Genomic DNA, 20,664 nt, shown 5'->3' with positions numbered 1-20,664 from the left:
TTATGATCTGTTAATTTTTGATGACAGGTATTTGTGTTTATTTACTCAGCATAAAACCACTCAATTGGCAGTAACTCTGCTACCACATGTAAATATGATTGTGCATCGTGCTTGTTGCTTCACTATTTGTTTATATACGTTGTACATGTTTTTGTTTCAATTATAAGTTTTGAGTTTCTTTATATTTTAATTGGCAATTGTTCGTGCGAGGACTATGCTTAAGAAGACGCATATTTTTATAAATATGAATGCCTCTTAGTAATTATTTGCCACTAGTATTGTACATTAGTTTCGCCCTTAAATGAAGTATGATTCTTATTTCGTCTGTTAACAAAAGGTCTTGTAGTTTGTCAACATATATTTTTCTGATGATATTTTCAGAAAACAATTATGCAAAATACCTAAGTTCATTCATTATTGTTTCTTAATGTTCTGAAAGGTACAGCTTTCGAGACGGAACAACTTAAAAACCGATATAGTTTTGTTATACTGCTCACTACTTGAATATCAAATCTACAAATAAATTATATTTTAAATGTTTATTTCATGTTTATACTTCCTCTAGTGAAATATTCAAACACGTACACAAAATGTACATATTCGCAAAGACAATTTGAATTCCTCGTTTAAATGTTAGTATGTTCATATTACTTACTTTAACGTTTTATTACCGTACTAATGTCATTGATGAATAGTAATTGGGTTTGGAAACAGTCAAGCGCCACGTTCAACAGATATTCCGTGGATTTTAAAAGTAATGTGTATGGTCTGCTTGTGGTCCTATCATTCGACAAACTGACTAGGGTCGTCATGTTGTTCAGGCGCCATGATTCGTGTAGTACATCAAGTTCGTACATCAAAGTTCACTTTAATACTGTATATATGTCTTAATTATTGTCATGGTCGATTGTACACAGATTAAGGGTTGTAAGTTATGCATCAACCTTATTATAAGTACAACTGAAGCGTACGCTTGCTCTGATTGACAGTCGCAACCTAGCATGTCTTATAAAATATTGTTATTGATATACGACATATATATATGTGCATACACAATGTTCGTAAGAACAACAAAAACTGAAATATATATTTTCAGATATTTATCCGTTTAGTTTTATATTACGCTTATTTGTGTTATTATTTTAAGAATTTTGTGTTTAGAGTTATGTTAAACTGGCAGTATTGAAAAAAATTGTAGCGATATTTAAAAAAATTACTTTATCGGCACGTGTCGTGTATGACGTTCGGTGATAAATAACAAATACACATCAGATAACAATAAAACAGTTGACGTTAGCCTGGAAATATATATATATATCAAACACAGACCTGGTTGATACTGTTTTTAAGAACACATCATCGGTAATGTTCTTAAACAATAAAGCCTGTTCTCGTATGCCTTTAGTTAGTTGATTTAATACACACATGTTGTTAAATAAAATAAAATTAAATGAAGTTACTTTTAAAATAGGTACACACTGTATAAACATCGTGAGCGTATATAAATTGTAATTCAAGTGGCTATTATGTACTTCAAGGGTACCTTTAGAAATATATTGTTGTTTGTGTGTGTACCGCAAGTTAAGGCTTCAGATTTTATCATGCCTACTGTTAATTAGTTGGAATATAAATCAACATTTAAAAATTATTAATACACTTTTATAGTTGCCAAAGTCATGTCTGTCTAAAGTATAAATATTAAGTCATGCAGATAATGTACATAATCACAAACGGCATTTTACCTTTCTCGTTAAAATGTCGAAATACAGAAAGACTTTGTTCTAGTTCAAAAAATCAGTATGTGAATTGAAATAATCTTTACTGTTTATCTTACGAAGGCTCGGCATAATATATCAATGCTATACACATATGATTAACGATACAAAACTAGATGAGAGCGCCGACGGCGTTGAAAGTCCATTTGCAAGATACGGGGAAGTTTCTGCTAAGCAAATGTTAAAAAACAGTTGGCTGAATGAAAATATAAAAGGCTATAAAAAAGAAAAGTTGTTTTTTTAAATAAGTATAAATATAAATGAAACAAGAAGTCGTGAAATGTTGCAAATTATTCTAGTATATCAATCGAACATCAGAAATATGTATCATGGAAGCTTGGTATTTTGCGAGCTGGTAAAAGCCCGGATGTTAATGTTATTTCTGATTGGCTATACGTATATTTATGCTCTTGTTTTAATAAAAGTTATCATTACATCATAACTATTAAGAGACTGAACGACCTTTACATTCGGAAGCTAATGCCAAATGTATATATTTGCTTTTCTTGTTTTGTTACTTTTCTTTTCTTGTTTTGCTACTTTTCATTATTCTGTTGAGATCGCTTCATTTTATGTAAGCAGAATGGAACAATTCGTTGTTGTTGTCGTTATTGTTGTTGTTTTTATTGTTATATTTACAGACTTCGTTACATGCGTAAACTATTACATGCACGTTATATTTTGGAGCACGCGTTCTGAATTTTTTAAATCCTTATTTAAGTTATTAAAATAAGTTAAAAGAGTATGCAAAACAATTTGTAGATTGATTTCAATATACTGTAATTTGAACCCCTCTCTTGTCGCCGAAAATCGCAAGGTAAATGTTTTCCGTCACAAACTTAAACTCTATTACACCCCTGAAAAAAACTCGATAGTCTTCTGCAAAAAACAAGACAATTATTTTTCAAACTATTTTAAATAACGTACCCCATTCGTAAATACATTAAAAAGGTATGATATCTCAAAAACAAATTTGATGAGATTCACTTTGTAAAAAAGCACATGGCTGATTTTAGGGAAAATAAGCAAAAATGTTTGGAACATATCAGTTGGAATTTATTTGAATAATGGCATATACTAAACAAGTGGAATCAAATAAAATCAAAATATTGTAAGCATCCACGTTTTTAAGGGAATTGTTAACAGATTTTAGCATTCTTTCAAAAGTTTTTAAAACACATAATAAATTATAATATTAAGAAAAAAAGTTGAAACAAAATCTGACATCACCGGTATTTGAACCAATTTTTGACAGGTTTCGTTAGAGGATGCGCTTCCACTGCGCCACGCTAACATTCGTGGCCTTTTGCGAAACATGTTACCTATTGTAAACGTTATGTAGGTTTTGCCACAGAAGTTTGTTTTATTTGTTTTATTGTCTAAGAACGTTGTTTTACTAAAACTGGCCTTAGCAAAATTCACTTAAAATTGTCTTACAAAAATTTGCAGAAGAAAATCTTCGAAAAAAAGTTTGTTAGTGAAATATTTAAAGAATTAGAAAATTCTATGTTAAATATCTTATCTATTTCGTCTTCCAAACAATCCGATCATATTTATCACTTGCTAAACACGCAACCGACTGCGAGACGTCTTTCTGATTAGCGATTGATGCACTTTTAAAACAAAATGCCTAATGTAGGTATAAACAACAACAACAACAACAACATTTATTTCAGCAATAAAGCTTACAATAAAGCCTCTAGCCTACAATAGTGAAAACAAATATACTTCTGGTTCAGATGATTGTATTTAGTATCTGATAGAGGAGGAAAAAAAACTATTAATCTAATAAACTAATTATTATAAAACTAATAAACACCATCGGCGTTTCCGAACGTACACGTAACACGAATTTTTTTTACAGTTTGTGCACACACAAAATGTAAAACAATCTATCATGCAAAAATACAACTAATGTTTGTATAAACGCCATCGGCGTTTCAGTACATACAAGTAACATATATTTTTCTTTCAGTTCGTACACACACAGTATGTCAAAAACTATCATTACATTTCTTAAATACAAAGGAAATGGGTGTTAGCTTCTCTTATCCCACCACAACCTAAGCTCACCATAGTTTGTTTTCGAACAATGTGCCAAAGGATCCATAATAATTATGTTTAGTTCGAAATATCCGAAAATTAGCGTGGAGTTTGTTTATCATGGTAACATACCTAATTACAATTACTATGTTTAATTTGTATTTAATATAAATATTATAGCCATTATTTATATCATATATCAAATGTTATTATGTTCACCGAATTTCTTCGCGTAAAACGTCCCATGAAAACAGCCTCTTGTTGAAATGTTATATGAATTTTGATTATACAAACAACTTGCTATAGTAAATAGGTCGCCCCTGCCATAATGAATTATTGAAATTAAAGCAACCATTATTGATATTAAATTTTAATTAAGTGATGACTTTAAAACGTATAGCCACTATCTTTGTTTAGATATATGTTCATGATTACAACGTTAACTATATAACTACTCATGTATTGTTTTATACCAAAGTTGTGTTCATGGAAGATAAGATATCTCCTCTGCCTAGATAATGATTCAATGACATCCAAAACTGGGAACGTATTGCATTGTATTCCTAAAAAAATTACTTTGAGGCTTAACTTTAAATTGAAATAAAATCAAAACATTGAAATTTAAACCACAGTTCAAGCTTATGTGATTATTACTTAATCATTCGGATTTAAATACATGTAATTTTACTGTACTGTACATGCTTTTTTCAGAATTGTCATAAGAAACCAGCCGAACATTGGAAATAGATAAATTGCTTTGTGTTTTTGTAACGTTCTAATGCGTGTAACTGTTCAAAAACATGTTCGCGAACATTTATATTTCAACGGTGTTCTTTAAATCGTTCTTCAAAATTTCTTAAAATATAAATGTCAAACTGACATGTAAAACAAGAATACATTGTTCAAAATCACGATAACAACTTCTATCACATAAATGGATTTTAACCTTGTGTTTAACTTATTCTAATTATAGATCAAACGATTGCTGATTATACCCAAAGCAACAAAACCGATGTTGTATAATGTATCACACTTACCACAAAATCATAACCCTAGACATTTCATATTAAAAACAGACTTGCCAACTTAACATGAAGTCAGGCAATTTACAAAACAAGAGTTATGTGAGTGTTTGAATATGTAAAACATGAGATCCATATGTTCATAAATCAATAAACAAATAATACTAACCTAAATACTAAAACGATTTTTTTAACTAAGTAAAGGCTGAACTACAACTATATATTTCTCCTTTTGAGTAAAACACAAACAGCAATAACAAATTCAAATACAAGTGTATAGTATTGTTAGAGAAAAATTTCAAATTTTTGTTGAACATATTTTCAGGGCAATCATATTTTCGTGATCGTTAAAAAGGAGTTCTTCATAGAATAATGTCTTCAAAATATAAAATGTATTAAAAAAGGAACTAAAAATATTGTTTCATCAATTAGTGGTGTCGACATAAACTCTTGTTGACCATTAAAAATACATCTCACTTACAACCAGTGCATGCACAACTTGTAGCAATAGCAAGGCATAGAGTGAAAAAAACTAAGTTAATAAATAAACATACGTGTAGAAACGTGGTCGCTATGGGCGGAGACAATTAACATAATTGGCAAATTTAAAGCGCGAAAGAATTACCATAGAGACATAACATACATTTTAAGAACTTATTTAAAATTTATGAGAAACAATAGCCATAATTTCCGAAGTGAATTTATTTTACAGCCGGTAAAAATTAACTTATTTTTCGATATGCAATTAAACTTCACGATGGACACTATGGTAAACGTCCGTTATAGTAAAGCATAGTCATGCGTGCCTTTAAAATCAATGTGAATTCGATATTCCCTTGCCCTTAGATGGTAAACTTCAGTCTTCCTCTGAAGCTTATGAGTTATATATAGTTCAAGATAGAAAGCGACTTAATTTGTGCATTTATCTTCGCTTAAATAATATACATGTAGTTGGCATTAAGCACTGACCAGGTTAAGTGATTTGATTATACAAATGCATGTTATAGATGCAATCGCGTAGAGGCTTGTGTCATTTCTTTGTTTGCGAACGAGTTAGACTGAGTATCATAAATGAAAGTTCCAATTGTATGGCAGGATAATTGACAATTTATTATTTAGCCATCAGTATATGAAACAAAACGTCAACTACACGAACTTGATAGACAGCGGTCATAATAAACGTATAACAGACGATAATGACTCGGTATTCTTATTTGTATTTTAGGAATCAACTTAATAAACAGATTTCTTAATCTTAACCCACTTAAGAACTGAACAAAATGTTTGATGAGACGTGCTGGGTATGATTAAGTATTCACAATAATATGTATGTATAATGGCTGTATATAAATTGTAAGTATGACTTTATTAAGCAATGCAATACAGTTCATCTGACATATAAATCATCTTTCATATTATCTCTGTAATGTTTTCAAGTAATTTTTGATAATTATCGTTCTTGCATTATATGATGTTAATTATATTTCAGTCACCAATATTCTTGTTATTATTTTAATCATCAAAATACCATTAATGCTATATGAACGGTGTTTATTTTTTCAGTATTCGATTGAAGCCGATAAACTAACTCTTCTCAATGTATACACAGTCCGATCTCTGGGGATCGAGATAACGACGAAGTAAAGTGCCTTCCTTGATCAATACAGTGGTGTTCCTATGCAGGTAATCCTAATTATACCGCAGCTATGGCGGATTCGGCCGCATTTATGAGTACACAAAATATAATGGAGCGTATATTAAATAAGATTGCATTGGAGTAAACGACAAACAACGGAACGGACATGGAATATAACTCGTTCGATTATCCATACTTTGTCTAACACACGTGGTTGCGCATGTAATGCATTTATGCGGAAGATCCCCAGGCTACAATTCCACGCAATTAGCAGAACGAACAGGCTTGATAAAATTCCAGAAAATTATTCCAGAATATGACTATTCAGAAATATAACCACTTACAGGCTTTCAGAAGTTACGATATTGTATAATTGTATGATTGTATAATTATAATGAGCCGTATTGTATACACTCCCTCTAATACCTCCACGGGATGACAATCGATTACCTCATCAGAGAATGAACAGTTACATACGAAACTGGTTAGATATATTAGAATAACAATTTAATAATTTGTCGACAGGCCTTAAATGGTAACAGTAGTAATAGCTCTAGTCAAATGTATAACTATCTTATCATAATCGTTAATGTAACGAAAAAAACGTATTTAAATATTGTGGCAACCATTAAATAATTTTAATAATGGTTGTATGCAAGCATTACTTCCCTAAGACTGGAAATGTGGGTATTTCCAGTCTGCAATGTTTAAATCATTGTACTAATTAAAATACATGATTTTAAACGATCCGAGAGAAATGACACATTTAAACTACCTATGCGAATTATTTATTTGTAAAAGATTAAAGCTGATAAATGCTCGTATACTTAATTAATGACCTGCACACTGTCAGTCCGCGTTGTGTTCGATGACAGTTTGTTTAATGGTAGAAAAATTAATTCCATTATCGATAAAGATTATCTTCAAGTAAAGGAAATAATTCATAACAATAAGTTTAAATGTAGTTTTTAAAGATAGTACAAACATTCAATATTGACATATAAAACATGCTGTAACGGTATTTCATATGTGAAGCATGTGAACCTATCGCGTAAAAAGCATACCGGTAATTTAATATTGAACAAAGGGTATTATTAGAGTGATGTTTTCGCTTTAAGTTAATACAACGCACATATATATCTAGCAAAAGCAGACAAAGAACATAACTGTACGATAAAGATTTCATTTGAAAGCTATAAACAATGACAACAATACTGCAACTTGAACATAGACTGTGCGGCATAAAAAAATGTTTTATCCGTTAATGGTACAGTACACAAGTAGGGCGCATGTGTTGCATTTACGAGAAACTTGACGTGCTAGAATTCCGTATAATGAGCAAAGCGAACAGGTATGATTGAAAACCCAGAATGCATTCTGGAATTGTCAGAACATTAAAAGTGAAAGGGTGATAATATGCATTATGGATCTTTATGATAATCGGTTAATTTTTGGTTACTCGTATCACTGTAATAATATAATAGAACATTCCTAAGCACTAAATATTTATTAATCAATTTGCAGCTGTTCTGTAAAAACATGTAAATAATTCTTAAGGGGGGTATGACTGCGCACTGTACTCGGTGCTAAAGCAACTTATTTGAGTCGCGTTCTGAGAAAAATGGACATAATGCATGTGATTAATTTGTCATCCCAAATTAGCCTGTGCCGTCCGCACAGGCTAATCATGGACGACACTTTCCGCTTTTACTAGATTTTCGGTAAAAAGGGACTTCCTTTAAACGCAAAATACCATTAAAGCAGAAAGTGTCGTCCCTGATAAGCCTGTGCGGACTGCACAGGCTAATCTGGGACGACACTTTCGCACATGCATTAAGCCCAGTTTTAATACACCCCTGAAAAAAACTCGATAGTCTTCTGCAAAAACAAGACAATTATTTTTCAAACTACTTTAAATAACGTACCCCATTCGTAAATACATTAAAAAGGTATGATATCTCATAAACAAATTTGATGAGATTCACTTTGTAAAAAAGCACATGGCTGATTATAGGGAAAATAAGCAAAAATGTTAGGAACATATCAACTGGAATTTATTTGAATAATGGCATATACGAAACAAGTGGAATCAAATTTAATCAAAATACGTTAGCATCCACGTTTTTAAGGGAATTGTTAACAGATTTTAGCATTCTTTCAAAAGTTTTTAATGCACATAACAAATTATAATATTAAGGAAAATAAAGTTGAAACAAAATCTGTCATCACCGGTATTTGAACCAATTTTTGTCAGATTTCGTTAGAGGATGTGCTTCCACTGCGCCACGCTAACATTCATGGCCTTTTGCGAAATATATTACCTATTGTAAACGTTATGTAGGTTTTGCCACAAAAGTTTGTTTTATTTGTTTTATTGTCTAAGAACGTTGTTTTACTAAAACTGGCCTTAGCAAAATTCACTTAAAATTGTCTTACAAAAATTTGCAGAAGAAAATCTTCGAAAAAAAGTTTGTTAGTGAAATATTTAAAGAATTAGAAAATTCTATGTTAAATATCTTATCTATTTCGTCTGCCAAACAATCCGATCATATTTATCACTTGCTAAACACGCAACCGACTGCGAGACGTCTTTCTGATTAGCGATTGATGCACTTTTAAAACAAAATGCCTAATGTAGGTATAAACAACAACAACAACATTTATTTCAGCAATAAAGCTTACAATAAAGCCTCTAGCCTACAATAGTGAAAACAAATATACTTCTGGTTCAGATGATTGTATTTAGTATCTGATAGAGGAGGAAAAAAACTATTAATCTAATAACTAATAATTATAAAACTAATAAACACCATCGGCGTTTCCGAACGTACACGTAACACGAATTTTTCTTACAGTTTGTGCACACACAAAATGTAAAACAATCTATCATGCAAAAATACAACTAATGTATGTATTAACGCCATCGGCGTTTCAGTACATACAAGTAACACGTATTTTTCTTTCAGTTCGTACACACACAGTATGTCAAAAACTATCATTACATTTCTTAAATACAAAGGAAATGGGTGTTAGCTTCTCTTATCCCACCACAACCTAAGCTCACCATAGTTTGTTTTCGAACAATGTGCCAAAGGATGCATAATAATTATGTTTAGTTCGAAATATCCGAAAATTAGCGTGGAGTTTGTTTATCATGGTAACATACCTAATTACAATTACTATGTTTAATTTGTATTTAATAGAAATATTATAGCCATTATTTATATCATATATCAAATGTTATTATGTTCACCAAGTCCGAATTTCTTCGCGTAAAACATCCCATGAAAACAGCCTTTTGTTGAAATGTTATATGAATTTTGATTATACAAACAACTTGCTATAGTAAATAGGTCGCCCCTGCCATAATGAATTATTGAAATTAAAGCAACCATTATTGATATTAAATTTCAATTAAGTGATGACTTTAAAACGTATAGCCACTATCTTTGTTTAGATATATGTTCATGATTACAACGTTAACTATATAACTACTCATGTATTGTTTTATACCAAAGTTGTGTTCAGGGAAGATTAGATATCTCCTCTGCCAAGATAATGATTCAATGACATCCAAAACTGGGAACGTATTGCATTGTATTCCTAAAAAAAATACTTTGAGGCTTAACTTTAAATTGAAATAAAATCAAAACATTGAAATGTAAACCACAGTTCAAGCTTATGTGATTATTACTTAATTATTCGGATTTAAATACATGTAATTTTACTGTACTGGACATGCTTTTTTCAGAATTGTCATAAGGAACCAGCCGAACATTGGAAATAGATAAATTGCTTTGTGTTTTTGTAACGTTCTAATGCGTGTAACTGTTCAAAAAAATGTTCGCGAACATTTATATTTCAACGGTGTTCTTTAAATCGTTCTTCAAAATTTCTTAAAATATAAATGTCAAACTGTCATGTTAAACAAGAACACATTGTTCAAAATCACGATAACAACTTCTATCACATAAATAAATTTTAACCTTGTGTTTAACTTATTCTAATTATAGATCAAACGATTGCTGATTATACCCAAAGCAACAAAACCGATGTTGTATAATGTATCACACTTACCACAAAATCATAACCCTAGACATTTCATATTAAAAACAGACTTGCCAACTTAACATGAAGTCAGGCAATTTACAAAACAAGAGTTATGTGAGTGTTTGAATATGTAAAACATGAGATTCATATGTTCATAAATCAAGAAACAAATAATACTAACCTAAATACTAAAACGATATATTTTTCCAACTAAGTAAAGGCTCAACTACAACTATATATTTCTCCTTTTGAGTAAAACATAAACAGCAATAACAAATTCAAATACAAGTGTATAGTATTGTTAGAGAAAAATTTCATTTTTTTTGTTGAACATATTTTCAGGGCAATCATATTTTCTTGATCGTTAAAAAGAAGTTCTTCATAGAATAATGTCTTCAAAATATATAATGTATTAAAAAAGGAACTAAAAATATTGTTTCATCAATTAGTGGTGTCGACATAAACTCTTGTTGACCATTAAAAATACATCTCACTTACAACCAGTGCATGCACAACTTGTAGCAATAGCAAGGCATAGAGTAAAAAAAACTAAGTTAATAAATAAACATACGTGTAGAAACGTGGTCGCTATGGGCGGAGACAATTAACATAATTGGCAAATTTAAAGCGCGAAAGAATTACCATAGAGACATAACATACATTTTAAGAACTTATTTAAAGTTTATGAGAAACAATAGCCATTATTTTCCGAAGTGAATTTATTTAACAGCCGGTTAAAATTAACTTATTTTTCGATATGCAATAAAATTTCACGATGTACACTATGGTAAACGTCCGTTATAGTAAAGAATAGTCATGCATGCCTTTAAAATCAATGTGAATTCGATATTCCCTTGCCCTTAGATGGTAAACTTCAGTCTTCCTCTGAAGCTTATGAGTTACATATAGCTCAAGATAGAAAGCGACTTAATTTGTGCATTTATCTTCGCTAAAATAATATAGTTGGCATTAAGCACTGACCAGGTTAAGTGATTTGATTATACAAATGCATGTTATAGATGCAATCGCGTAGAGGCTTGTGTCATTTCTTTGTTTGCGAACGAGTTAGACTGAGTATCATAAATGAAAGTTCCAATTGTATGGCAGGATAATTGACAATTTATTATTTAGCCATCAATATATGAAACTAAACGTCAACTACACGAACTTGATAGACAGCGGTCATGATAAACGTATAACAGACGATAATGACTCGGTATTCTTATTTGTATTTTAGGAATCAACTTAATAAACAGATTTCTTAATCTTAACCCACTTAAGAACTGAACAAAATGTTTGATGAGACGTGCTGGGTATGATTAAGTATTCATAATAATATGTATGAATAATGGCTGTATATAAATTGTAAGTATGACTTTATTAAGCGATGCAATACAGTTCATCTGACATATAAATCATCTTTCATATTATCTCTGTAATGTTTTCAAGTAATTTTTTATAAATATCGTTCTTGCATTATATGATGTTTATTATATTTCAGTCACCAATATTCTTTTTATTATTTTTATCATCAAAATACCATTAATGCTATATGAACGGTGTTTATTTTTTCAGTATTCGATTGAAGCCGATAAACTAACTCTTCTCAAAGTATACACAGTCCGCTCTCTGGGGATCGAGATAACGACGAAGTAAAGTGCCTTCCTTAATCAATACAGTGGTGTTCCTATGCAGGTAATCCTCATTATACCGCAGCTATGGCGGATTCGGCCGCATTTATGAGTACACAAAATATAATGGAGCGTATATTAAATAAGATTGCATTGGAGTAAACGACAAACAACGGAACGGACATGGAATATAACTCGTTCGATTGCGTGATTGCGCATGTAATGCATTTATGCGGAAGATCCCCAGCCTACAATTCCACGCAATTAGCAGAACGAACAGGCTTGATGAAAATTCCAGAAATATATTCCGGAATATGACTATTAAGAAATATAACCACTTGCAGGCTTTCAGAAGTTACGAGATTGTATAATTAATGAGCCGTTTTGTATACACTCCCTCTAATACCTCCACGGGATGACAATCGATTACCTCATCAGAGAATGAACAGTTACATACGAAACTGGATAGATATATTAGAATAACAATTTAATAATTTGTCGACAGGCCTTAAATGGTAGTAACAGTAGTAAAAGCTCTAGTCAAATGTATAACTATATTATCATAATCGTTAATGTAACGAAAAAAAACGTTTTTAAATATTGTGGCAACCATTAAATAATTTTAGTAATGGTTGTATGCAAGCATTACTTCCCTAAGACTGGAAATGTGGGTATTTCCAGTCTGCAATGTTTAAATCATTGTACTAATTAAAATACATAATTTTAAACGATCCGAGAGAAATGACACATTTAAACTACCTATGCGAATCATTTATTTGTAAAAGATTTAAGCTGATAAATGCTCGTATACTTAATTAATGACCTGCACACTGTCAGTCCGCGTTGTGTTCGATGACAGTTTGTTTAATGGTAGAAAAATTAATTCCATTATCGATAAAGATTATCTTCAAGTGAAGGAAATAATTCATAACAATAAGTTTAAATGTAGTTTTTAAAGATAGTACAAACATTCAATATTGACATATAATACATGCTGTGACGGCATTTCATATGAAGCATGTGTACCTATTGCGTAAAAAGCATACCGGTAATTTAATATTGAACAAAGGGTATTATCAGAGTGATGTTTTCGCTTTAAGTTAATACAACGCACATATATATCTAGCAACAACAGACGAAGAACATAACTGTACGATAAAGATTTCATTTGAAAGCTATAAACAATGACAACAATACTGCAACTTGAACATATACTGTGCGGCATAAAAAGTTTTATCCGTCACTGGTACAGTACACAAGTAGGGCGCATGTAATGCATTTACGAGAAACTTAACGTGCTCGAATTCCGTATAATGAGCAAAGCGAACAGGTATGATTGAAAACCCAGAATGCATTCTGGAATTGTCATAACATAAAAAGTGAAAGGATGATAATATGCATTATGGATCTTTATGATAATCGGTTAATTTTTGGTTACTCGTATCACTGTACTTATATAATAGAACTTTCCTAAGCACTTAAATATTTATTAATCAATTTGCAGCTGTTCTGTAAAAACATGTACATAATTCTTACAGAGGGTATGACTGCGCACTGTACTCGGTGCTAAAGCGACTTATTTGAGTCGCGTTCTGAGAAAACTGGACATAATGCATGTGCGTAATTTGTCATCCCAAATTAGCCTGTGCTGTTCGCACAGGCTAATCATGGACGACACTTTCCGCTTTACTAGATTTTCGGTAAAAAGGGACTTCCTTTAAACGCAAAATACCATTAAAGCGGAAAGTGTCGTCCCTGATAAGCCTGTGCGGAATGCACAGGCTAATCTGGGACGACACTTTACGCACATGAATTAAGCCCAGTTTTCTCAAAACGCGGCTCATTTATAAACGTTTGTTGATGTGAAGGACAAAATGCCGTTATTACCATTAATTTGTTTGAATTCTTAAGAAAATGGTAGGAAACTTGTTTCAGTTACAGCCTTTGACTTTTTAAAGTTGATGTTTAAAGTGCTCATGCCAGTAGTATTGCTGAAGAAGGACCATATTGATATAAATTTGAATTCATCTTAGTTATGTTTTGTCACTTGCATTCTACATCAGACTCATCCTTAAATGAAGGTTAGGTAATCTTTCACCACTTTACAATGAATCTAATATGTTATCAACGAATATACTTGCTAGATCTTTAGAAAAAAAATAAGCATATGGTATTATCAGGATGTAGTATATTGGCATTTATTAAAATATAAGAGAGTTAACTTTACGAAACCGCTCTTCCATAGTTCATTTATACATATGTACTCAAATATTACACAGTAATGGACAGATGAAGTACAGATTGATGCAATCCTGCTTTTAAATAGCATGTAGCTTGTATGCCTTGCTGTCTTTGATTCCGCGGCGTGTGATGTTGGGATATCTCGTGGTAACAATTAATATGCAATGAGTCCATTTGTTAGTTTATCAATATAATACAATCATTGTTTTAAACTGGGAGACAAAGATCTTATTTGTGAACATATTCCCACTTTATCATTACAAAAGGGTCAGTATGTTCTGTTTGTCAACTTAAGTTTTGGAAACACAAACTGTACAATTAAATTAATATATAAATATAGTTACACGGTAAAACTCATTTGTTAAATATATATTTCAAATAATGTCTTGCTTAACCCATTTTCATTTCGCATTACCCCAGCACCGTATATAAATTTCGAGAGAATGCATTAAATTGATGTTATGTAAGTGGTTATGCAAAACATCTCTAGAAATTCATTGTTCGTTGTTAATGTTCCGAAAGATACGGATTCCAGGACGAGACGACATCACTTAAGAACCAATCTATTTTGTCCTACTGCTAACTAGATGGAAATTAAATCTACATATATGTTTTTACTAAACAGTGTATACGCTTTTATACTTGTGTTCACTGTCTCCAGTCAAATTATCAACACTTTTGAGTACAAACAGTGTACATATTCGCAAAGAACATTTGAATTCCTCGTATATATATTTATATATAGGATATCTGTTTCCTTAAAGGGGCCTTTTCACAGATTTTGGTATGTATTGAAGTTTGTCATTAAATGTTTTATATTGATAAATGTTAACATTGGGTCTAAAAATCTCCAGTAAATAAACAAGATTACAATTAAAGAATTTTTAAAAAAGTAACCCTCAACGGGGCTCGATCCACTGACCTCTGGAGCCACGGAGCAAAGTCTACCACTCTATCCACTAGATCATCCGCTTTCATACCATGGTTAGTGTGGGTTGTTTTTTTTTTTACTTTATATATGCAATCCTCGTAAGATCAAAAAATACAACGACAACAACATAATTCTCAAAATTATTCAATCGTTTCGCGTTGCAACGCTTTATAATTTTCGGGTTTTTAAATCGTCAAAAGATGCACATAATGGACATTTTAGAGCATGGTAAATGTTCAGTATTACTGCTTCCTCACAAATATAATAACTTCAAGGAAAATTTGCAAATCTGAAACAATTTGTTTCAATTTTGTCAATTTACCAAAGCGTGAAAAGGCCGCTTTAATGGTATAATGATTAAATAATAGTATATATAGGATATTTGTTTGCTTATTGGTATAAGGATGAACTAACGTTATCAGTAATCATGCTCTTTTTACTTTATGCCATAATTATTCTGATCATATTATTAACTGTTACAAAGTTTATACCCGTTCTATTTTCTCATTGATAGTAACAATTAATTTAGGAAATCAGCATTCCAGCGCCATGTTCGATTATAATAATTGCGCCGTAAGTTTCGAAAGTAATTTGTATGGTCTGCTTCTGGCCCTATCAATAGACAAGATGGCTATTGTCGTCATGTCATTGGTGTCGTGATATGTGGAGAAATAATGCATACATGAAACTAAAGAGTACTGTAAAGCATTAGACAAAATGCTTGCAACAGAGGGCATGGTCACAATATCATAAATATGGTAACGCAGACAAAAAGGATTCATTTAAATCAGCACATAAAATGTAAAACTGCATTTCCACGATTGACGAGTGTTTTGTTCTGAACAGGATAGATTATATGGTAAACAGTTTTCTTCACTATTTATTCCGAAATGTCAACGTACTTTAATGATAAAGTTCGCCTTGAAAACACGGTGTCGTATTCGGATACTTATTCCAATTGAAATTACTCTGGATTTTTAAGAACAGTTTTAACTAAGACGACCAGCGTGAAGCCTTTGTGTCAATCAATATCCTCGAGGCATTCTATTAAAGTCAACTTGGCTCAATACGAATGAAAATGGCAGAGCCGTGTGGAAGAAATAGCAAAACTATTTTAATTATGAGAAAATGCAGTGTTTTTCAATTTATTCTTAAATATAACAAGCATGTGTAACAGTTAAGAGTAATATTCAATTTTAAAACGAATTGCAATCTTTAAAAAGTCCCTGTTCAGAAAAGTGAAATATTATTAGAAATAATTATCCGAGAAGGTTCAATACTTAATCGCATAGCATTCAATAAAGATACGCTTGATATTCGACTTAGTAGAACTAAAATTATACATAAAATACATCTAGGGACTTTCCAGTGAAATATATTAATTAGACACCTTTAGTCAACAAAACGGAACAATGGTTAACACAGTTTACACACTTATGCAAGCCTGTCTGTTATCGGGATACAATTTGTATACGGGGATTTGAAATCACATTATCTATTATAAACAATACAATATGAACTCCAGTTTGGTCTTTGGATGACAACTACATCGGATGAGTTTCAACATGTCAGTTAACGAGAAACAATGAGGTTGGTCTTCTATTCGAAGAACATGGAGTCGACAGTTAAATTAAGATGCTCTCCGACAATAGTTGGAAGTAAAATCTTCTGGAAATAAAACTGTTAAGTTTCTATTGACGTATAAAATTTGCATTCCAGAGAGAACACTTTGTTTAACGACGAGATGGTAATGGTAAAACCATCAGGAACAGTTTATAAATTACGTTGTTAACATTGTGAAGATATTTGACTATTCATCCTGTAATGCCGCCCTAAAAGCAATGCAGAGAACAGCTATTTTAATTAATAATAACTAACTACATTTAACATTTTTAAAGAAAGTTTGTATAGATTTATTGGTGAAAAATCATAAATGTCTTGTAATTTACGGTGTCACATCGATAGTAAAACATTGAAATCAAACTGTGGATCTGCACAAATAATGATTAACTTAAGTGAGTGGATGCGCAAGCTGTTCATGAGCTACGCTGCCCGCATATGACATAAAACGATGCGGCTCAAATATATATATGAGTCGTGTTCTGAGAAAACTGGGCATAATGCTTGTGCGTAAAGTGTCGTCCCAAGCACGACACTTTCCGCTTTTATGACATTTTTCGTTTAAATGAAGTCTCTTCTTAGCAAAAATCCAATTTAGGCGGAAAGTGTCGTCCCTGATTAGCCTGTGCGGACTGCACTGGCTAATCTGGGACGACACTTTACGCACGTGCATTATGCCCAGTTTTCTCAGAAAGCGACTCATATGTTCCTTCAGATATGCAAGGGCACAAGCATAGTCAATATGTCAAGTAGAATTATGTTAATTATTTATTAAGGTCTCGTGAGAGGCAAGTGTCTTCCATTATTAATGCAGATATGCTCATTTGCAATTACGAAAATGATATGGTTCAGCTAATGAGGATTCACCGCATACTGAAGTATACAACATACACGGAACATAAATACGTAAATATACACGAATTATTATAATTAAAGTGATGTATGAGATATATCAATCTTGATTTACAGAAACATTACATAATACGTTCTTATTACCAATATCGAACGCTTTTTAATTAGGAATAAGAAATCATATTGCATTTTGTTTATTCCTCAATATATGCTTTATCAATATTTTAGTTCACTTTGACAAAAACGAATAACAGGACTATGAAAAATATCTAAACTCTTCCAAATCTGTGTTTTGTGTTAAGCTTGCTGTAGGTTTTTATGTAAAACACTTACGTAGGGACAAAAGTACTAAATGAAATGCATTCGCTGAAACCACTGCTTGCTAGAATTCCGTTAAACTAGCTAAGCGAACTAACATGATCAAATACCCACAAATGTATTTCGCAATACGAAAAACATGAAGTTTGAAACAAGTGATACGAGTTTTCCTTGGATCATCGCCAGGGGTGTGTGATGATCTGTTTTCTATGGTTACTGATGCTCTTTCAATGTGTTAATCTTTTTAATGCGCATGCACGGATTTAAGCTTTGATTGCAACGATTTTCGATATATCTGTTAGCCTATGAAGATTTTAAGTGCATCATAATTATACAACTTATATGATAAAGCCTACACTTTATACATATGCATTCAATCCGGTTTTCCAACAGCGCGAATCATATGTTATCTCAAAATATATATTGATAAAATGTATACATACAGAAATAAAACGCACATTCACTTTTATTTTTAAAAACATCTTAAATAAGTAACGTCTGAGTCTTTTCATAATATCTATCCTCACATTTTTCAGTGAACGACTTTCTCTTTAGTTCGCATATTTTTTAACTTGGTCATTTCTGACAAGGAAATAAATTATGTATGCGTTAAACGATATCTTTTAAGAGAGAAATATTCACAAAGTATCTTCACGCTGCAACAAATTGGCATTCATTGCATTCTAAGAGGCTTAACTCGTCAACATCAGCTGGGTGTTGTTAATTTATATATCTGAGCTCAAATGCGCGGAAGACACTTTACGCACATGCATTAAGCCCAATGTTCCCAGGACTTGATCAAATAATCGGGTGTCTGTTCTACCTTGCGAATGATGTGGACAGTTCCATTCAGGGAAAGATTTATATCAGTATAATGAATTGCATATGCTTATATATCTACGTTTGACATTGGATCAACTGTTGCAATCTTCGTTATAATTAGAAATAATACACCCACGCATATTCGTGTGCTGGCGGATATTACTGAGTAATTCCAGCAAAAGTAAAATTAATTTCACCGTTAAATAATCGTGCCAATTTAATTTCATTGTATACAATAGAAATATTTAATATGTTTTTATGAAATGTAAAAAAATAAATCCTTATATTCATTCGATTAAGTTATTACATTGTGATAATTATAATCAGTTTAATCGCTTTAGCTTAATTAATCACAACATCGCACCAGCGAGAGAAGTCATATCTCACGTTTGGGGCGGCAGCGCGTTATCTAGTGATATATTTACTTTTCACGTCGTCAGATTCTCATAACGAACCAAACCATGACGTGACGATGACGATGGAAAATATTAATAAACGAAATTGGCAAATCTTTCTTCAGCCATGAAAAAATATGTAGAGGTGTTAAGTTCTGAACAAACTGATAAATCGATTTTCATATACATTAAGCTAATAGCAATTTTTATTTATTTTGTCCAATAAACGATTTTCATTATTTACAGCCATTTTAGCGAGGATGGATAACTACGTTATCTCAAGTGTATAACTGCTATTGTTCTGTTTGTATTTATTGTGTGTGTTCTAATACTGGGCCTTACTTCATTTAAAAGATTTAAGTACTAAGATAGCTAAGTATGATGTCTTTTATAGTACACCTATATTCGAGAAATCATTAAAATGTCAGGAAAATGGGATGTTTTACAAACAACATAATTACTAGTGCATATTCAAATTCATAAATATTAAGTAGTTTTTATGTAAAACGTATTTTTTCAATATCAATATTGTGTTTTTAAACAGTCTTGTTTAAACGAACATCAACAAACACATTATTTAATATTGATTTGTTATAATGAATATATAAATTTCATATTTCGTCATAAAGAATTAGTTAATTTGTCAATTTCATATCAGATTATTTAGAGAATCTTTCCAAAGTGAATTCCAACCACTATTGTTATCGAGTATCTACAGTACTAGTTCGTTTCCTACTTACATACGATATCATTGGTATATTGAAGGCCGCGGCAACCTTAGCCTCGTGAATGCATGTCTCCTGCGGCCCTATGTAGACTGATATGTTCTGACTGATAAGCAGCACTGTGCCCTTCAAGCTCTCCAACTCATCGCCGTAAGTCTCGACGATGGTGAAGTCCAGCGTGTGATCCACCAGGACGCTCGTGTCGTTGTTGATCTCCGCAAGCGCCATGGTGAGCGCACCCGAGATCTGCTGGCCCGGGCGACGGTATAACGTACCAGCAAGCTTCTCCGAGCCCGTGATGTATCCCATCTTTATTACGTTACACACACAAATTACAGAAAGATAGAGAAATATATACAGCGGGAACAATCTCGACATTTTTTTCATCAGTATCAATTAATGTTCATGCACATATTTTTTTCCCTTTTAAATCTTCACTTAATTATTGCGCCCACAAACACATTTTAAATCCATTGGAAATTGTCGTATTTTTCAACCACGATTTGTACAGTATTTCATTAAGACTACACGGCGATATTATTTTTTCGAGTGTGCCTATTATTAATCGACTTAACCTTATAATAGGTAGCTGACAGAATAACT

At 31.9% G+C, this 20,664-nt stretch overlaps 1 protein-coding gene across 1 annotated transcript in view; it reads right to left on the bottom strand.

Moving 5' to 3' along the window:
- The window catches only part of LOC127869669 (speract receptor-like), an 87,938-nt gene that overhangs the window by 59,749 nt on the left and 7,525 nt on the right, over positions 1–20,664 (bottom strand). The window contains exon 2 of the mRNA XM_052412326.1: positions 20,077–20,664. This exon is cut by the window's right edge and continues 322 nt beyond it. Within this exon, the coding sequence (XP_052268286.1) occupies positions 20,077–20,448 (372 nt within the window). The 5' untranslated portion in view covers positions 20,449–20,664. The remainder of the gene's footprint in view (positions 1–20,076) is intronic.

Source organism: Dreissena polymorpha, chromosome 2 (assembly GCF_020536995.1).
Source record: "Dreissena polymorpha isolate Duluth1 chromosome 2, UMN_Dpol_1.0, whole genome shotgun sequence".
NCBI lineage: Eukaryota > Metazoa > Mollusca > Bivalvia > Myida > Dreissenidae > Dreissena > Dreissena polymorpha.
This window is presented reverse-complemented; position numbering and strand designations above follow the sequence as displayed.